The 20,917-nt window shown below is 44.9% G+C and overlaps 1 protein-coding gene across 1 annotated transcript; it reads right to left on the bottom strand.

The window, feature by feature from the left end:
* Positions 1–9,454: 9,454 nt before the first annotated feature.
* LOC116495653 (endonuclease domain-containing 1 protein-like) lies at positions 9,455–12,080 on the bottom strand. The gene is made up of 2 exons (XM_032198306.1): positions 11,682–12,080; positions 9,455–10,000 (listed from the first exon to the last, which is right to left on the bottom strand). Exons 1-2 carry the CDS (start codon positions 12,078–12,080, stop codon positions 9,455–9,457), a joined length of 945 nt encoding a protein of 314 aa, XP_032054197.1.
* Positions 12,081–20,917: the final 8,837 nt, after the last annotated feature.

Raw genomic sequence — 20,917 nt, 5'->3', positions numbered from 1 at the left:
AGCATCTGCCACCACCACCACGTAATTCTTCTTCCTTCATCCCCCTGATTTCTCAGTCATATCATGACAACTTTGTACTTCAGTCTTATTTCAGTCTGGCCTCCTCGCTCTTTCTTTTACTACATTGAGATGCATAAAGACTGCTCCTGCTCACAGGCTTCCCAGCCTCGTTAATCCAAAATGTCCCGATTTCACACTTGGGAGTTCTCTTTTTCTCCTCTTTCTTTGCTAATCCTCATCCCTATTTCTCCTCATGTTCATCACTAATGACTAATGGGCTCTGATTCTCTGCCGAATGGGGATCTTTCTCTACAAGGCAGAGGGAGGAACTCTGTGTAACCACCAGCAGTGCTTTTTGCCTGTTCATGATAGGATAAAGCCATAGAGAGTGTAGACAATGGTTTGAAACTTGTGTTAGTGAAGATGGTTAACCATGTTGCAGATTGCCTGGGCCGTTGTGGGGTTTCTGAGAATATGATAGAATAATTACCAAGAAAGTTCTATATTTCACTGGCCCTGTGGTGGAACAAGTGCTGAAATAGCTGATCCTAAAAGAAAGGGTAACTGAGATCCTAAGTGGTGTCTTCTGCAGAAAGTGCTGGATGATTTTTCCCCATAAATATAGACGAAGCCATAGAAAGCCTGCCTTTTCCCAGCTGTGGTGATAACTCCCCAGGGAATTGCAGCATTTAGATCTAAGCTTGTGAAATCAATGCCTTGCTACAGAAGAACCAGATTTCATCTTACTGGACTCCTTCATGGTTCAGTATGCACACGTATTTATCGTTGCTCCCCTCTTCCAATTATTGCAAACTATCTCCACAACAGTTACTACATTATTACACGCCTGCTGTATTTAGTGATTATTCTATTCTATTCTATTCTATTCTATTCTATTCTATTCTATTCTATTCTATTCTATTCTATTCTATTCTATTCTATTCTATTCCATCCTATCCTATCCTATCCTATCCTATCCTATCCTATCCTATCCCTATCCCTATCCCCATCCCTATCCCTATCCCTATCCCCATCCCTATCCCTATCCCTATCCCTATCCCTATCCCTATCCCTATCCCCATCCCTATCCCTATCCCTATCCCTATCCCTATCCCTATCCCTATCCCTATCCCACTTTACCCTAGATCAGGGAAGGATGCTGCAGACTGTGGCAGCAGATTAATATGTCTACACCTTTTGTAGCTGCAGAGCTCCAAAGAGCCTAGCATAAAGGCATCTGAGGACAGACTCAAGCACAACTTCAGCATATGCAATACTTGACATGTACTTACGTTATTGGGAATTTATGAGGTTTGAATCGTCTTCTGCCTCTTTTTAGCTATGTTTTGCCTGGGAGGATGGCATTCATCTGACAAAATGTAGGCAGCTATGCCTGAAACAGACAATGAGAAGGAACAAGTCCTTTAGGGGCTCACCATGTTGCCTATATATATATGCATATATTTATTTATGCCAAATATATTAACATATATACACTGCTTTATATATATACTTGTACTGCAATATATATACATATACATGTACATGTATATATATAGCTTTGTCTACATATGTACGTAGCTTTACACATATATACATATGTATATGTATATAGGCCAAATGACTCACTGGCTTAAGGCATGGGTTTCGTTTCATTGACTCTAAATGATGCCCAAATTGACCAGATTACCTATAGATGCTTACGAATGTTTGTGTAATTTTCTGTTTTGTGATAAAATGTGTCATTGTTTTACTAGTTTGTATTCCTGTTGAGTTACTCTCACATCATAGCCTTGATATTTATACTATCCATGCCTGAGTTACTCTTACTCCATAGCTTTGATATTTATACTTTCTGTTTTGTTGTTGTTGTTGTTTTATTTTATTTTATTCCTGCTGGAATAAGACTAATTCATAATATGTGTCTTTATACAGAGAGATATGTAATGGTCTACTTTATGCTGTTATTTTGTATGGGAGCAAACAACAACCTGTATGTATGCAATAGATGGTAGGTTTCCAAACCTGTCAGCTGCTCTGAAGTCTGCGAGCAGTGGTACTAGTGCCTGTGCTTCATTAGGTTAATACACTCTAGTTACTATTAACATAACTCCGTTAAGCACTGCAGTTCAGCTGACCTGGCTTGTCCCACTCTTGGCATTTGACTGGGGAAGGCTAATATTTCATCTGCTTCTAGCATGCACATGGTTATCCAGTGAAGCAGATAACGAGTCTTGTCTCCCACTGCCCCAGTGTTTTATTCTACTTTCCCTAGCCAGGTTGGCTCATGGCCTCTCTCTCCATGTTTTGTCTTTGTTTCCTGTAAATTAAGAGAGACACGTTGCTGGTATGGGACCTGTAAGCAATAGCAGGAAAACTATGACAGGATTTTATTTTGCTAGCTATTAACATTTGTGTAGAGTCTGAACTCAGGTGATCTCCAGCATGGGAGCTGTATGTGTACTTTATCACAAAACTGTAACTCTCATCTGAGCTGTACTGGGCTGTACCTCCTGGTAGAGCTTGCTGACCCTCTGGGGAAACGGTTGTATTTGAGGCTTGATCCTTCAACACAACACACAGAATATGTGGAAATCAATAGGATCTAGCTTGGTAGCAAAACTCTGCCACTGGAAGAAGCCGTGGCCAAAGGGGCACCATAATTGTCGTGTTTGCTCCATGGCCACTCTTGTTTGTTTTAAAAAATTTACATTTTTGGTTTTGATATTTTTATTCTGTAAACTTTGATTTTCTCAGTGTGGAATGATTAATAAACTGTAAGAATAAATTGTTCTGGATGTCTGAAAGGCAGCTTGTCCTTCTTGTTATTGATCTAGACTTTGAAGATTCTGATATTTGTTTTCCATTACTCCTATACCATATAAGCCCAAGTGCCAGGAAACTTTTTTTTTTTTTTTCTTTCTTTTTTTCCTGAAGTCTGCAGCAGAAAAGCTATCTTGTACATTGAAATGTTTCAGTGTATATGTCTTCATATGGATGTCTCCATGTGAGCTCATCCCATCACAGTGGAGATAAGAGGAGTCTAGAGAGTTTTGGCTATTAAATGCAGATATTCAACCAGGCAGAATAGTTTTCCAGCCCCTATGGACAGCATCAGCTAGATCTACACTGCAAGCTTAGACAATAGCTCACACAGAAACACCTATTATTTGATCTGGTTGCCTAAACATAGAAATCTGTCAGTAGCCAAGACACCCAGGGGTGTCAGAGACTGAGCCGAACCCCAGCCTCAAAGTCATCAAGACTTTCAGAACCTGTTAGTCACCTGTGTAAATGTATCAGTGAAAAAAACTGATTAAAATCATTGCCTACCACCCTAAGGCAGAATAATTTCTTAAGTTCAAATTTAAGTGTGATTTTTTTTTTTTTGTTGCAGTGACAAAAAAATTATTATTATAATAAATATTATGTTATGTGATAAACTACAATAATAAACTTATAAAAATTATATAAACTTATATATATTATATAAAACTATAATTATCAAAAATTACAATAATAAACTAATATTATAAAATAACAAGAGCTAGGGACCTTATGCACAGGTACTGTTCAGTGGCCAAAAATGGCCCATATCATAGACAACTGAGAAGATGCAAGGCAAGACTGAGAGTGCAAGGAGGCAGTGAAACAGTACAGATCCGCCTCTCAGTCACAGTCTTAACACTTCAGCCACCCACTCTTTCTAGATTTTTATGTTTTCTGTAGGAATAACAGTGTGGCAGGGCAAATACGTGCTCACCTGGGGGCTGTGAAGGCGTTTGAGCTAAGACTTGAGGACTCAGCAAGTGCCAGTTCCATCAGTCATCTCCAGGTTTCTAATTCTCTCTTTTCTCCTCCAGCCTTTCTGCAGGAGACACTCAGGGAAGACATCCCCTAGCTAGGTTTTATTTTTAGCACCCATACTAGATACGGTCCTTTCAGTGCAGAGCCCCCAGGGGTGTTGCCCCAACTAAGGGTAGGTCCCTGTAGGATGCAGCCCATGGCTTCAGGGCAGATCGGTGCTGCTACAGGGCTAATGCTTCTGCATAAATCATTTGAGCCACTTGCAAGACCCAAAACTGGGTCTTCTATCCTGTCAACACCCTAAACCTTCCCCTGCTTATCCTAAAAAAGCCCTTCAACCACCTGCTCTACATGCTGCTTGCACAAGTTGCATGCCAGGACCCAACTGTGCAATGCCCAAGAAGTCCTGATGGGATGAGGGCTCCCAGAACAATGCTCAGAGCCCAGTGATATTGGAGAGGCTCCAGGGGAGGTGGCATCATTGGTGTCCCCGGGAAGCCTCCCACGTCCTCAGGGAAGCTGGTCATGGTGCTACTGCAAGCTGACAAGAAAGTTGCTTTCGCCCAGCGGGTCTAGGGCAGGAGGAGGGTATCAGAAACACCCTGCTTCAGCGTTTCCAGGTCAAAATTCTCAGAATTTCCATTTCAAGGGGAATTTGGAAACTTCTTGGGGTTTTGTTCTGATTCAGATTGAAACCACATTTTGAAATGACAAAATTTCCTGTGCACGAGTAGTCCTGTTTTCCAGCTCTCTTTGCTCAAAACCAAAAGTTTCTTACTCCTCTAATTCTTATTGTTTTTATACTGCTGAAACCCCCTATCCTCAACAAAGTTCTGATTAAGCACAGCATATGAGGAAAATAATAAAAATGGAGGTTTTTATGCTGTCTGTTTTAGCCTTAGGACACAGTATACAGTAAAAGAAAGATAATTCTTCTGTTTTCTTTTTATGGATGGGAAACTTCATAAATCAGCCTCAGTCCAAGACCAGAGCTCCATATATTCAGAGTGAGTTCTCAGAGCCTTGGAATTAAATTATTATTTACCATTTATGCAAGTAGCAATTTGTTAAAACAGGTCTTCAACTAAGAAAATGTGAGCAGGTTACTCAGGACAAGATTAGGCTCAGCTAACATAACTGCAGAAAGAGATGCCGTCATGCAATTTGTCAGAAACAGGGTGCAAATTTACATTATAAATACTGTACTTGCCAATGTGATACTTAGAAAGCAAACTTTACTTCATATTAGGAGACCTGAATATATTGCTCTCACTGATATCATCATGACATGCTAAAAAAAATCATTTTCAGCAGATATTCTGAGTGTTGTGCAGAATCACACAGACACAGCATAAAGCCTTTCAGCTTTTTTTTTTCCTCTTTTCTCTCTCTCTCTCTTTTTTTTTTTTTTTTTTCCCCAGCTAAAAATGATAATTTCTTCTCAATTTTCCTTCCTGCTGAAGGCTTCCTCCAAGCCCAGTTTATCTGTCAGGTGTTTTCCTCTTCCTGATCTACAGTTTTGCTACCTCTGTGAAAATATATCCAAGCACCCAGTCATTTTCATTGTGCCACTCCCCTTTCATAAGCTTACATGAGACAGAGCTGTCTCAAGCCTTTAGTCCTTATACTCATGACACTGTTTCTCCAACACCATATTTTGCTCTAGGAGTTGCCAGCCATGCTTTAGCCCTTTGATTCAAGTAAAGGTACCAGAGATCAGACAGAAGGTGTTATAAAAATGCAAAGATCCACTTTTTTTTTTTTTTTTTTTTTTTTAACAATATTATTTCACGTTTGGATGAAGAGTCAAGAGGGAAAATAGTTTTCAAGACCCAAGCTTTTTTGGTGACCTTGCAACTATGCCTTACATGAAAAAATAGAGTTTAACAAACATTCAGTTTGTTAAAAAACAAATAATATCTAATAGCTCCTCGTAAGATAAAGCAGAAGCTAGGTAAATGGAAATGACATCCCTTTCCTTTTTGTAAGATCCATGTTTAACTGAAGTCAGGAAATTCCCAGTAGGACCTCCTATAAGATTCAGTTGCGTGGTGATAGACGGGACCTCATTTCTGCTTCTTGCTTTGGAGATGCTCAGAGACCACAGGTGCCATGGGAAAACCTCTCCTGTCTTGCCTTGGTACCTCCTGGTTGCCTCTTCCAAAAAGTGGAGACAAAACCTCCTCCATCAGTCCTCAGTGTGCTAAAAACCCAGCAGGATCCTTTTGGGTGGTTCCTGGCTGGGGACAAGGCTCAGCTTTAGCCAGGTTTGTGTAGGGGCAGAAATGTCTCCTGTGCCCACAGATCTGAACCACCAGGAGAGCAGCACCTGCAGCCTGGAACCCCTCAGATATTCACGAGGTACAAAAGCATCATTAATTTCATTTAACGTGGGAGGGACCAAGGTATGGGTTGTGCCTGCTGTCACAAGAGCCCAGCCACCTTGTGGCATGAGGTGTAGGCAACAGAAGCAGCTGAGATGCCCCACCTCTGAGCTCCTCACCTGCTAATTCACCCTTTTTCTGGTGCAGGCAGGACAGAGCAGCCTGCTCACCGTGCGGCTGTCTGCTCTCCTTCCTCCACCCACGCTACATGGGGGTGTTTGCAACCCAGCCATCACTGCACAAGGTAATGCCTCAGTCTAGACCACACAGGAAGCCTGTGGCAATGCCAGAAATAGTAAGTGACGCCGGAAATTTGGAGGAAAGCTGCTTCTGCTCCTGAGTCCTGCTGCCAGCCTGTCCTGTGCTTGCTCGGCCACTGTATGTACACGGAGAGGTGGCCTGGGAAGGACGCTTGGTCCTCTGTTGGCCAGAGGGGTTTCTCACAGACATGCAATGTGATGAGTGTGTTTCCAGGCTGAACTAATTAAATGCTAGGCTTTTTTGTTCATCCGTTTGCTTGTTTTATGGGATGGGTAACACCTAGAGGCCCTCGAGCAGTGGCAGGACCTCTGGGTGAGCTGCTGGCAGAGCTGCGTGCCCCTTCAGATGCCCCAGAAGGTGATGCAACCAGCAATAGCTCTGAGCTACCAACACCCCCCTACAGCCCCCACTAATAACCACTTTTTCCTTCATGTCTAAAGTCCTGCTGACACCCAGATCTCCCCCCACAGACAGACAGACACAGAGCAGAGCAAGCTATGACGTTACCTTCCCAGCTCAGGGGGGCTGCATCTTCCCAGCAGGCACATGCATGGCTCACGGGGTGGCTTTGGGCTCTGTCCCTATGTCCCATTCACATCCAGGATCAGCAGAAACCAGAGGAAACTCCATAAGAAAGCTGCCTGGAGGCTGTTCCAGGAGCTGGGGGCCTTGGGGCTGGGGCAGCCCTCTGCTCAGCTTGCCCCTGATATCTGCTGGGAGACAGCCTCCAAGCTGATTCATTTACTCCTTTGGCTTCCAATGCATTTCATGTGCTCGCAGAGGAGGGGAGGGCATTTCTGGGTACCACTGGGGGAAACGGTCCTGGGGAGGAGAACCAGGGAGCTGGTGGAGGTGTGAGTCAGGGGGTGGCTGGGCTATGGGGAGCCGGGGGGATTCCAGCAGGGCCTGGAAAGCGGGGGTGGCTGGAGCAGTGAGGATGAGTGCGGTTTTCAGGCACGAGGAGGTGGGGTGAAAGAGTCAGAGGAGGCCCATGAGTAACTGCAGAGGGGGCTGCTGGGCTCCCTCAACCTGAAATAGCAGCGGCAGTTTCACCCCGTCGGTGGTTTCTGATGGTTTGAAATATTCAGGCAGGGGACCTGGGACCACACGGGACTTTCAGGAAAGGGGAAAATATGAGTGGTGTCCCTGACTTTCCTCCTGACTTTGTCCTCCACAGATACTCTCCTACCTCACTGAGAAACACAGCTAGCAAAAAGTGAGTTATTATTGCTGCTTAACTTATTGTAAGTTGAGTTATTATTATTGCTGCTCTTGGTAAGGCAGGTGGAGATGACAGGAGCAGATGTCCACGATGCTACCTGGCACTGCACAAAGGTCTGGGGCTGGACCTGATCGCCTGCACTCAGGTGTCCAGAGCCACTGGAGATGCTTTTGAGGACCTGAACCCATCCTGACTGCTGGCCCGTGGTGGGTGCAGATGTCCCCAGGACCCTGCAGCAGGTCATCCAGACCCACAGTATACCTCAAGGCATCTCAGCTGGCCCAGGATGCCTGTATTTATGCAGCTGAGCTGATCTCCTCTGCAACCAGAGCTCCGAGGCCCAGAACCCATGGAGAATGATCCACCACGATGACACCATGATCTACCTCACGTGTGCAAGTTCATAGGAAAAGCATCAGGACTCTGATGGTAACACTTCCATAAGTGTTGCCACATCTTCAGATTGCATTTGGACAGCCTGCCTTTGGCAAGGAAGCCTTCTGCACTAGGGCATTACCAGGAGTGGAAATTTCAGTGGGAAGTAACTTTTGGTTTATATGTGACCATAAGATCCAGCACTGGAGCAAATAATTCATATTGTGAACTACTCAGAAACTAAATTATGTTCCATATATTGACTTTTTATACCAATGAACAGGTCTTACAAAGGAAAAAAAAAAAAAAAAAAGTCAATTACATATAAATCTGTGGAAAAGGTTCAGAAGTAGAGCAGAAAATAAAGCTATCCCACCAATGTATCACCAAAATTTATCTTTGACTGCTCAAAGTCTGCTGTACATTTGCTCCTTGAGCCTGGTTGCCTGTTACCTCAGCACTTGTTCTCAAGATACGGGGTCCAAAAGCAAGCAAACAAAAATCTCCTAGTAAATTTACGTAAGCATGGCCTTCATGTTAGCTCAGGGTTAGGGAGCCTAATGATTCAATGCAGGTTATTTCCTTCCTTCTCCTTGTTTTACCTTATTGCAGACCTCAGAGGAGCTGGGATGTTCCTCCTACGCTAAGTTGCCTTCCTTCTTTCCACCTTCCTCTCTCCCTCTGTCCTTTGCTGATGTCCTTGGCTGTGTCAGTAGGATAATCCTTACAGACCAACAGCAATGCTTGGGCTCTTTGCTTGTTCCAGAATCAATCACAGCATCGCTGAATGGCTGAGGTTGGAAGGGACCTCTGGAGATCCTCTAGCCCAAACCCCTGCTCAAGTAGGGTTAGACAGAGCAGGTCATCCAGGACGGTGTCCAGCTGGGCTTTGAATATCCCCAGGGCTGGAGACTCCACAACCTCCCTGGGCTACCTGAGCCACCCTACCCTGAGATCTTTCCCAAAGAGGTGAGGGAGAAGTCAGCAGCATGCTATCAGTCATGCCAGATGAAAAAGGGAAGGAAATACATTCTGTATATGGGCATGGAGAAAAAGGAAAAAACAAACAAACAAACAAACAAAAACCACAAACAATAAAAAAAAATAAAAGAAAAAAACCTCTCTAGTCTTAGTGATAAGCTCCGATTTCCTTGCCAATGGGCTTTTATTCAGATTGCCCCTCCAGAGTTTCCAAAGACACTTCCATGAAAGTTTATTGCAAGGGTGGGCGGCGGAGTAGGAAACCAAACCAGGTGGAGGCTCTGCTGGCCTCTTCCTTTTTTTTTCAGAGAAGATGGTCCCAGAAACAAAGCTGGAAAACAGCTAGAGAAGGAAGGATGAATGGCACACAGTGCACACGGTGCTGCTAGTGGCTCCCTTTTACACCCAGGAGGTGCAACGAGGCTCATTCCCGCGGACAGTCGCTATCAAAGAGATAAACTTGGTCCCTCCCATAGAGCTGGGTCAACACCTCCTCCAGCTCCCCCAGCGTGAGCATATGGACCTCGTTCTTGTCATTCTCAGCAATGACCGCCCAAGATTTCCTTTGGTTGTTGTCCACCTCGCAGCAGGCACTCGACCAGATGTGGCTGGGCTTGTTGACCCTGCCCTTGGCGATGTAGTTGTTCCCAGGCACGGCGCCCACCACGATGTAGGTGGTGTTGCAGCTCTGCGTCCTCCTCATCATGATTTGCTGCTCATAGTTGTTCCAGGCTCCGCCGTTGAGTTTCTCGTCCTGGGGGATTATGTTGGTGAGGCTGAAGGTGGCCAGCCTGCTGATGGAGTCGGGGTGGTGGCCGCTGGGGTTCAGGTGGCCCCGGTTCAGACCCGTCAGGTTCTTGTAGTCCCGGAGGACAGCCTGGCTCTTGCCGAGCTGCTCTAAAGTGACGTTGAAATAATTCAAGAGGGTCCATTCTTTTTCCATCGTTTTGGGATAACTTAAGCCCATCAGCTTGAAAGGTAAAGAGGAAAGTGTGTTAGCATGGGAGATGGGAATAAAAGAGCAGGTTTCCGTGGAGTCTCTGAATGTCGAACACTCGTGGTTTTTTTTGTGTCATCTCAGTGTGTGAAAACCCAAATCAAAGAGAAATCTCAAAGCTGCCCCTCCCCGACAAATACAAGAGGTTAAAATAAAATAAAGCTCAAAATGTGGCTGCACTTGATCTGACTTGTGACCTTTGAAATCCAGCTGGCAGCGGGAGCGTGGGCGGATGATGAGGCAGCGAGAGTTTTCCATTCTCCCAGGTTTGAGAGGTGACTTTGGCGAGACACATTTGTGACACATCTGGTTCCCTTTCCTCCCATCTCCTAACCCCACAGCTGCCCCGGGGCTCTCCCCAGCTCCTGCCACCCCCATTAATCATATCCAACCTTCATCACCTGCATCTAATCACCCTGTCACCAGCCCTGGCCTTTGCTCCGTTCAGCCCCATTTCCACAGCAGTTTTTCTCTGTCTCTATGTTTTTCGTGCCTTTTTTTTTTTAGTTCAATCTGTCAACACCCTTGTGTTTTACAGGCTTGGGGAAAACAACAGCACAGATGTCCTATTTAAGGCTTAGGTCTCTCGGGGAGTCCTTGCAGATGGACAGGATGGGAAGAGGATGAGGAGAGCCCATGGGACTCCCAGGGAAAGGTGAGGAGGACTCATTCCCTCTGATCTGCTCCGATTTTGCTCCCCATTTGGGAAGAAGCATGTATATGCTGCAGGCATACCACACTTCTGAAACACCAGTGTTTGCCTCCTCTAACCCCATGCCCAGGGAAATGGGTTGGGAAACCCATCCTAGAGGTGAGGTTTCCCAGGGAGGGCTACAGCTCATTACGAGGATGAAGCTTTTTGCTCTAATAACTAAGCAAAAATATCTCAGTGCAAGTGAGATCTGGTACCACTGTGCTAATAACGTTTCTCAGAGCTGAGCCATGCCAGGGAACACAGATGTTTTCCTTCTGCAGCATCACTGAAAATAAGTTGGAAATAATCAGCCTTTTAAGGCAGCTCACAATTCCCAAAGAGAGCTGGGAAACCCAAATACCAAAGGGCACCAAGCTGCAAAAGGTCTTTGAAGAAAGTTAGCCAAATCACAGATTTTGCAGATGGCCTGGGGTGATGGTCCAGGATGAAAAGAGAAATTTTTATCCCCTCTGAATATTGTCAGTGGCGCCATACCAAATTTATTGCTTGAGTTGCTATGGCCAACAAATGCAAATGCCTTTTATACATATATGTATATATATATATATATATACAATCTATAACACCTTTCTTTCCATATTTAGGAAAACTTTTTGGCCTTCCTTTGGAACAGGACACATGGCTTTCTTCTGTGGCTCATTCCCATCGAATTTAGTTGCTGTTGGCCATCTCTTTGCCGTGGTTTGTTTCCCCACCCCAGCACAGGACAGGAAAGGGGGTGCATTACACAGTGTGATATCAGGTAATTTGTCTTTATGTTCCCCTAAGCTCAATGCTGAAAAATGGGCATTTTTAGGGCATGACTCATCTCAATCTCCTGATGACATCTCAAATTCATCAGAGGAATTGCACTGCGAGGGGACAGATAAGATGAATCCCATCCAGTTATGCCAGTTATGCTTTTAATGAGTTTGATGTGTGGAAAGAAAGGACACTCACCTGGGGCTCAACCAGCCACGTTTTAGGTCTTTTGCCGGGCCCAGGCTGGTACAAGTAAGCAGAGTACACGGGAATACGCCTGCTCCTGTCGTAAAGGGTGGCAAAGTAATACTGGTTCTCGTAGCGCTGGCAGATCCAGGCTGGGTTCTCCGGCTCCAGGGCATCATTTGGGGGGGTTTCCCGGAAGAAAAACTGGGGGCATGAGCTTTCAAAGGACGTCACCACCTCGCCACGTCCCAACCAAAGGCAGCTGGAGGAGATCTGCAGCAGAATCAGCAGCAGTGGTGGCATCGCGGGGAGGACTCCAAGGGATGGGCTCTTGCTCACCTGGAGGTCAAATGCAGACAAGATAAGAGAAAGCTCGTCAAACCTGGAGTCATTTTTGTCCTTGTGAGACATGGCTGGCAGAGAAGGTGCCTTTGAAAGATCAGGGAGAGAACATTTTCTCCTCTCTTGGATAGAGAAAAATCATCAGGGTGGAATGGTGGAATGGGTGGAATTTAGGATAGGTTTCAGTGCTTCGATGGGGCAGCAGCAGGAGATTTCAGCCCCTCTGAAGAGTGACCTGAACCCACCCCATGTCTCATCAGCTCATACAGCAAAGCTTTCTTGGCAAAACTAATGCTTCTGCTTGGATGATGATGATGATGATGATGATGATGATGATGATGATAATAATAATAATAACAATAATAATAATAAATTGGCCAAGCTGGTAACATAAGCATCTCCACAGATCAGCTGCTGGAGGATCCCTGCTGGATCACAGGGACATGAAGAGAGGTCCATGTTCAGCAGACACCAGCACCTGCCCCGAGGCATGGTGCTGGGCCAGGGACCTTCCTTCCAGCCAACCCATTTGGCCAAGAGCTCAGTGGGAAGGCTGAGTCCCGAATCAAAGTCCTGAATCTCAGCATTTTGGGTCTTTTTTATGTATGTATTTTTGGTTGGTTGTTTTCCCACTTAAATCAGATGTATAACCCCAAATGGTCCAGCCTGGGGTCCTGGCTCTCAGGCAGCTGACACTGGGCAATATGCATCCTCCTTGCGTGTGGGGGGAGTCCAGCCCCAAAAATGAGCTCACAGACAAACATTTGGATGCAGAGAAAGGACTCAGAGGCTGGTAGCAGCAAATGTAGCAACACCAATATCGAGGGGCAGCTCTTCCCATGATTGCACAAAATTTCTACCCATTCGCATCTTCAGCTTTTCTGGTTATTTTTTCCTGTACTGCAAAAGGAGCTGGCACAGGAATTTCTATTTCTTGTCCAGAAATAGCCCTATTTCATCTTTCTCAGGTGTTGATGTGAAAGTTGGCAGTCAGCAAGATCTTTCTGTTTGGAGAGAACTGCTCCAAATTTTCCTGCGATGCAGGATGCTTTATCTTCTCTCAGCTGCACACAGGCTTTGGGATAGCAGTGATATTTCCATTTTCATTGCTAGACGTTCAACTGAGTGGTTTTAAAATAATTAGCATTTGAAATAAGGCTGATAGGAGAGGCAGCTGAAAAGATTCACGGGAGTGAAAGCTGCTGTTGCCTCTGAAACACAAAGCCCACCTTTGGCTGGGGAAGTGTCTGAGCTGCTGGAGGCTGGGAAAGTCACCTTGCACATTGCCCTTTTTGTATTATCTCCCCTGACCCTCCTGTATTAATTTCCATTGGATTCAGGAGATTGAACTGGAGATACCCTTGGTCTGACACAAGGCATCAGGTCCTTTATCTCTTTACTAGCACTGGATCAGGAACACGGTGACAGCAAGCTGAAAACTACGAGTGAACCACAAGAGGTGATTCATTCCAGTACTCTCTAGAACACGACAGTAGTTGACCCATCTCAGGCAGGAAAGGTGCATCTATTGCACCACCCCCTCCACAAGCTTTATATATATATGTACATATATAAATATACACACAAAAAACTGATTTCATTTCAGATATATAGAAACCAACCTACCGTGTGAAAGAGCAGTGCATAGATATGTTTATTCACGTGATTCTGCTTGCAGCCCCAGAGCAGCAGAGGATTTTCAAATGCCCCTGCTACAGCTTGAAACTGGCTGTGGCTGGGGGGTGGTTTATATACGATCTCCAGGAAAGGAAATTTGGTGATAATTCTGTTTTACTGGATTATTTGAGTAGGATTTAGAGTGAAGTCTCCCTGCGGTGGAGCCAGGACCAGTGTTGCAGATGTGTTTTTCCAGAGGTCTTTTTCAAGGTCATGGGCAGAATAAGCTCCCTCCTCTCATTCAACAGTTTGGTGTGAATTTTCCAGGTGATTTGGCGACTGAAACTTACAGGTTCATTATGCAAGGTGTTTTGTGGCATTTCTGATAACCTTGAGTCGAGCCTTTCCTATGGCTGTGAGCCAGACTCTGTCCGTGAGCCAAAATAAGGTCTTGAATCTACTTTTTTCCTGAAATTGCATGTGAAAGAGGGTACGAACCCAAAGCCAGCTCCCATCTGCTTGGTTCATGCTGTAATCAGCTGGCAGTAATTCAGAGATAAGGAATGCTCCCAGATCAGGTGTACCTGGCTGCTCCAGCCATCCTCAGGTCAGGAGGAGACTCTGCAACCAGTATCTTCAGTGCATCTCCTACAGCTTTGGTCCAACAGCTCTGGGACATAATTTTAGCATTATTGCTTCAGGCCCAATGGAGCCGGGTGGGTTAGCTGAAAAGATGTGCCCTGTTCAGCCCAGGTCTTGCTGCTTCATTCCAGTGCACAAAATAACCTTGGGGCATGTGAAAATTCACACAAAACGTGATAACCCCGTCTTTGGAAGATAATAATAGCATTAATAAATGCTATAGTGATGATGATAGCATGATGATGGTCATCATCAAGATGAATAATTAAAAAAGAACACACTGGAATCTGTTTTCCTACAACTAAACAACTGAGTTAACCACTGGGCACCTTCTTGTGCATCCATTCCCAAGGCTTCCTCCACTTATTGTTTCCCTGGGTTATCTTAGATCAGTTCCAACATGTGGCTGGGGCAGTAGGTGAGTTGCAGAGACAAAACCTCTTCCAAGTGTCCCACCAGGCTTTGGTGTCTTTTCCAGAGAGGTGACACACTGCCAGCCTCAGCAAGGGCTGCAGCTCGAATGTGATCCAAGGGATTGGCTTCTGGCAATGCCAGTCCAGAGTGGATTGACTCATTCCCTTTGGGAATAATGTTCCTTCTTCAAGGTTTTGCTCTGAGCATAGCCAAAAGTGATATATATATATATATATATATATATATATATATATATATATTTTTTTTTTTTTTCCCAGATCCCACTTGATTTCATTATTTCTTCAAAGACCAAGGTTTAGTTCACACAGTGACAAGTTTCCACCTTCCTCCAATCTCTGTGGCTTTTAAGTACATCACTCATATTCTCCAGATTTTTACTGTCTACTTTTCTATGCTCGATTTTCTTTCCTGGGCTGTTCCTCCTCCCCTTGTCCTCTGTAATATAAAACATTAAATCCCTGCCAAGTATACACCTGTGTAAATTCTAATTTTTTCCTATGGAGGAGGTTAGAAACTGCAGCCCACCCTTTGTCCGATGTACTTATTCTGAAGCTTAAGGAAATAATTTAAAAGAAATACGTCAGTCAGCGATGAGGAAGGAGCAGGACTTACCTTGAAGCAGTATCTCAGGTGAACTGTCACCTTGTTCTTCCCCCTTGAGAAACAGCAACGTGTCGTGAGTCCCACTGCAATAAATACCTGTGGTGGTGTTACCTTGCTAGGCAGCTGAACTCCACCACAGCCGCTCTCTCACTCTTCAGAAGAGGAGGGGAAAAAGTAAAGGAAAGAACAACTCATGGGTTGAGATAAGGACAATTTAATTAAAGGGAAAAATAATTACTAAAAATAAAGATTACTATTAATTGAATGATTTAAGTAAAGGGGAAAAGTGGAAAGGGGAAAAGGGAGGGGGAAAGGGAAAAACAAAACAAGTAAAGGCTGTGTGGAAGTGCAGAGGAAAAAAATTACTCTCTGCTTTCCACAAATGAGCGATGCTTGACCATGTCCTTGAAGCAGGGCCTCAAAGCACGTAGCCAGTGTTTGGGAGGAGGACTGACGTTTTCACAACGAGAGCCCAATCCTCCTCTTGTTTTTCTTTTTCCACTTTTTATTGCTGAGTGTGACATCATATGTTACGGAATATCCCTTTGGTTGGTTTCGGTCAGCTGCCCTAGTGATGTTCCTTTCTCACTTTTTTTTTGCCCACCCCCTAGGAGGGTTAGGGAGGGAAAGTTAACATCCCAGTTGCTGCAGGGAAAGTTAACATCCCAGCCAGACCCAGTGCAACCCAGTCATAAATCTTCCCCTTTTTATAGAAAGTGAAGCTTACCGAAAAATGTAATTATTCCAGGGAGATTTGCTCATGCCTGCCCAGAAATGGGACAAGTGCAATTTTCTATTTCCTCCTAATTTCTCCCAAGTTTGCTGACTGGAATCACATGTCACAAACAGACTGTGATTGGTGACTTCCCTCCCCATTTCCTCATTTCTTGTGGGGCTCTGTTTTCAGCCGACGGCCTTTGGGGACGTTAGATGTCACAGCCTGTCTGAGCACACACAGGTGCCCTGCTCTCCTACAGCCTCTCAGAACACAGTTAATATGGTCAGGGCAGGCATTTTCCTTTCCCTGACTGTAAAGGTTTTGTAACAGCATTGCCAATGCCATCCTATAGATTTTGGGGGGCATATAACTGCCTCGTTCTTTATTCATTTACATTTTCTAGATACAGAAAGAGCATTTTAAAATTATATCTCACTGGACAGGTCCTCTCCCATGTCTGCACCAATACATGAACCATGAACACCTTCTCCTTTAGTACAGTGCTTATCAGATCCAAATCCCCTGTTATACAACACAGCCGATACCAAAATTGTCCCTTCCAGGGAGAGTAAGTATGGAGAGAATTGCAAATTGCTCTGCTTGCTGCTTTAGACCACTGCTGAGCCCATGTTCAAGCAACATCCCAACCTGCACGGAGCAGAGGCTTGGTGGAAACAAGAGTTCTTCCACTGGGAGTCAATAAAAGGGGTTTGGGGGGATGGATGCAGATGCTGCACGCCTCCGAAATCAGCGAGAACGACAAGAGTTAACTCCCATGGTCTCTCAAAGGACAGCTGAAGGGAAAATGATGGTTTCCTACATCAGTGGGGAAAACAGGACTAAAGATTGTTGATGACGATGACCAACCACCACCTGCTGTAACTGGGGAGCATCAGAGGTTGGGACCTGGGCCAGAAAGGGGCTTGACAAAAGGTGGGCAGTCTGATGCCACGGCAATGCCAGAGCTTGGCCACTGGAAGAAAATCAGAGAATTACATCTTGGCTGAGGCTAGGAGGCACCTCTGGAGGTCGTCTGGTCCAAGCCTCCTGCTCAAGCAGGGCCCCCAAGGGCAGGTTGCTCTCTTGAGGCACTGGAGCAAAGGGATTTGGGTACTAAAGCTTAGAACAGCACCTGATGGATGCCTCTGAAGAAAAATAGCAAGATGCTGCAGCTGGGGTCCTGGCAATGCTCACTGGTCCTCTGCTTTTAACATGGTAAAATGGCAGGTTATTGCTGCTCAAAAGAAGTCACTACATACAGAGAAAGGAAGAAAACAGGCAGCCAACATCAAGTTTCACTTTTTTTTTTCAAAAAGGACTTAAAATATTCACAGCAAAACAAGAAGTAGGCAAAGCAGATATCAGCTAAGGTGATGCAATCAGGACCCAGCTGTGAAATCAAAAACACAGTGGAAACATGGTTCAAGTTCTCAGAAGGCCTGGTGGTGAAATCCCACACAGAGCAATGTGTAACGAGCCAGTCCTGGAAAACAGAATGTTTTTCCATGCTGCTGGCATCAATAAAACTAATCCAGGGTCACCCTAGAGGTGGACCAGCCTGGATTGTTATGTGGGCATTTTGCTGTTGGAACCCAGCTGGGTTGTGAACTCTCCAGTGGGAATAATGTTGGACTTTTCCACATGTCCATAGTTTTATTTAATCTGGATTTTTTTTTTCCAGAGTTTATCAAAAAATAAATAAATAAAAATGTGCTGTGACTGAAATATAGACAGCACTCAAGGAATACTGTAACTGTGAGTTGGTGAAATAACCAGAAGAAGCCACGGACCTCACACCCTACTCCCAAAGCCTATTATGTCATGTTTTTGCATTTCACTGATGTTTATAAAAATCGTGCTCTAATGCTTAACAGCTGGCACTGTTCTGCCTTCCATGTCAGTACAGACAATTGTTGCATGGTATCTAGAGCTGCACACTTTCTGGATGGAGAGGAGGTGTGTAAGAGATGTTGCACGCCCTCTCCTGCAGGCCAGCTTCCAGGGGGTCTGTCCTGAAAGACAAAACTTCACTTCTTCAGCTCTTAAAGAGATCAAAAAAAAAAAATCTATTAGATCCTCCAGTCTTCTCCTGGTCATGTGGGATTTTTCCTTGGGAACTTGGAGATGTGTCCATGAAGTAATTTGAACATTTTTTCCATGTCATGGTTGAAAAGAAATAGTGTTTGCAGTATTTTTTCTAGGGAAAGTGTGTGGGTGTTCAGACCTGGCTTCTCCACAAGGATTTTTTCTTTATTGTATTTTTATATTTATTTATGTTTCCTTTTTATGAGATGTTAAAGGCTGCTGCTATAGCAGTCCAAATGAGGAGAAATACAAACACCTCTTGTGACTGCAGGGCAGGAAGGAGAGGATTTAAAACCAGCAGAGTCAGACAGAGGAGGGCACTATTTCTTCCAAAAAACAAAATAAATAAATAAGAGATGCCACCAAAGCTATTTTTTGATGCTTCTTTCCCCATGGAAGAAGCAAGTGATGTGCCACAGAGCTGCTATGTAGCTTGAGCAGCACAGATGCTCAGGAAGGAGCAAATCACAGCAGCAGGAGCCACGGGGGCGAAATAAATCCCAATGCAAGGGAGAAAAATGCTGCTTGGACGTGGGCTGTGTTGTTCTGGTCTGTTCTCCTTAGAGGGCAGCAAAGATCCTGGCATCCCCTGGCCACAGGCAGGGCCTGAAGATGTCTGGATGCTGGACAACCCTCAGAGACCTCAGGTTGTGCTCTGCTGGTGTGAGCAGGGAACAAGGGGAGCGTGGGCACCCTGGGGCCAGCACATGCTTTTGCACCAAGGGACATGGCACAACTGTTGTCCAGGGCTGTACAAAAAGTATGTCATGGGGAAAATTAGGCAGAGAGGTAAGGATATAAAAGATACATAAGGCTGCATAATCCATCAAAAGGACCGGTGCATAGTTTTAAATGGTTTACCCTGAGCTATTTTTTTTTTTAATGCAATATCTTATAAATGCTGACTTAGGGCCAGTCTTGCATTTTGGAGACAAATGCAGCCCCATAAGGATCAAGAAGCATTTTTAATATATTCCAGCTTATCATGAAGACCTGGAACATGATTTATGGTGTAACCCAAATTTGGGCTACCTGGAGTTATTTTAGGCATCTGAACTCCATCGGACCGAGTACCACGGTCCCGGTGACCACAGGGTCTCCTCTCTGTCACCAACAGCGCATTGCCCCGCTGCAGAGGCTCAGCCAGCTGGCAGGTTGCCTGTGGTTTGCTTTCACTCTTTCAGTTTTGTTCAGCTTTTGGAGACCAAAAATCAATCCGTTGGTTTTCACTTTCTGATTCTCCTGCAGCAGCACGGGGGCTGCTGGGGAGGGCTGAGCAGCCACCGAAACCTCACACCCCAGGCAAACACCCCACTATTTCTGAAGGTTGGGTGTTTCTGGGTGAAGAGAGGGCAGGATATTAGCCTGGGAGCAGAGGTAAAATGCAGATGGAAAAAGCAGAGATGTGATACTGATGTAGAAGGAAAATAAGAATGATGTCCTTATACTTGTTTTATGACACACGAGAATCTTAAAATAATCTTATATAAAATAATAAGAGATATCCATCGCCAAAATCTCTCTCTATATAGGGTTCGTCCTAATCCAGGCATTTGAAAAACACATTTACAAACCTGTCCTTTTTAGTCAATGGAGAGAAAAAAGGCATCTCCAGAGAGATGCACGCAGCCCAAATTAGGCAACTATATAAAATAGTTCAAATTAACATGTTTATTTCTGTGTTGAGTATAAATGCAGTGTAAGCAGATAGCTCCATCACAGATGTCTGGCTTTTACATACTCAAAGCCTTGTGCAATCAATCCACCCCCTCTCTTGATGCCTGTGGTTTTGGGGTGCAATGCCTGTATCTGTGAAAGCAACACAGGCCAAGTCCCATCATGACTGGGCTTACGGCTCCAGGATTCAAGGCAGCTTCTTCCTATGTACCCAGGAAGAAGCTGAGCTTTTGCACCATAGGATGAAAAGTTCTGTGTCTTCACACCTCATGCAGACTACAAGTGGTTGCAGACGCAACCCAGGTTATGTCAGGTTCATGGATTTCCCCATGAAAAAAAAAAATAATAAAAAATTAATTGGCTCAAAGTTCGAAAAACTCAGCCCCGTGACTCAGGGGGAGGAGGCTGCCTCCCTGCTGATTTTAGGCTGCTGCATTACAAAAGGCAAGCACTGCATCGATGGGGAAATGCTGAACCCCTGCCAGCGACCACAATGCCTTCAGGTCAGGAGGCTCAGATCCCTCCTTCCTACTCCTGTCTCCTCGCGTGGCCTGGGTCATGGAAAATAGCACAAATGGGGAAGACTAGACAGATCTGGGATCTGGCCTCTTGCATTTTTAGGGCCTCGGGAGACCCCTTTCTTATTGTTTCTCCCACAACGAGCTTGCCTCATTCAACCTGCCAGCACTGTGGCTTCCCTGCTGTACCCAGAATAGTTAACCACAGCCTTCACTGCAGCCCGGCAAGGTGATTAAAATTAAACAGCTGTCAAGTTTAGCAAGCCTCGGTGAGCAAACCTTCTCACTTTCCCTGCAAGCCTGGAGCACATCTCATCCCCTCTGCTCCAGGTTTTGCCCCATGGGTCGCACACCTACAGCAAGGTGTAAGGTTACCCAGAGAAAAGCAACAGCCCTGAGATGATGCCCGTGTCAAAAAAAAAAAAAAAAAACAAAAACAAAAAAAAAAAAAAAAAAAAAAAAAAAAAAACAACACAAGGGTCCTGGGGTGGTAGATTGAACTGGGGAGTATCTCACAGCCTGCAGCTGTTCCTCAGGTAACCTGGAAGTCCCGAGGAGTCAAAGCAGCTCTGTGGGATTTCCCTCTTTCCACCATGCTCTTATTCGTGAGC

Source organism: Aythya fuligula, chromosome 1 (assembly GCF_009819795.1).
Source record: "Aythya fuligula isolate bAytFul2 chromosome 1, bAytFul2.pri, whole genome shotgun sequence".
NCBI classification, from domain to species: Eukaryota; Metazoa; Chordata; class Aves; order Anseriformes; family Anatidae; genus Aythya; species Aythya fuligula.
The sequence above is the reverse complement of the archived record's forward strand: the minus strand, read 5'-3'. Positions and strand labels throughout refer to the sequence as shown.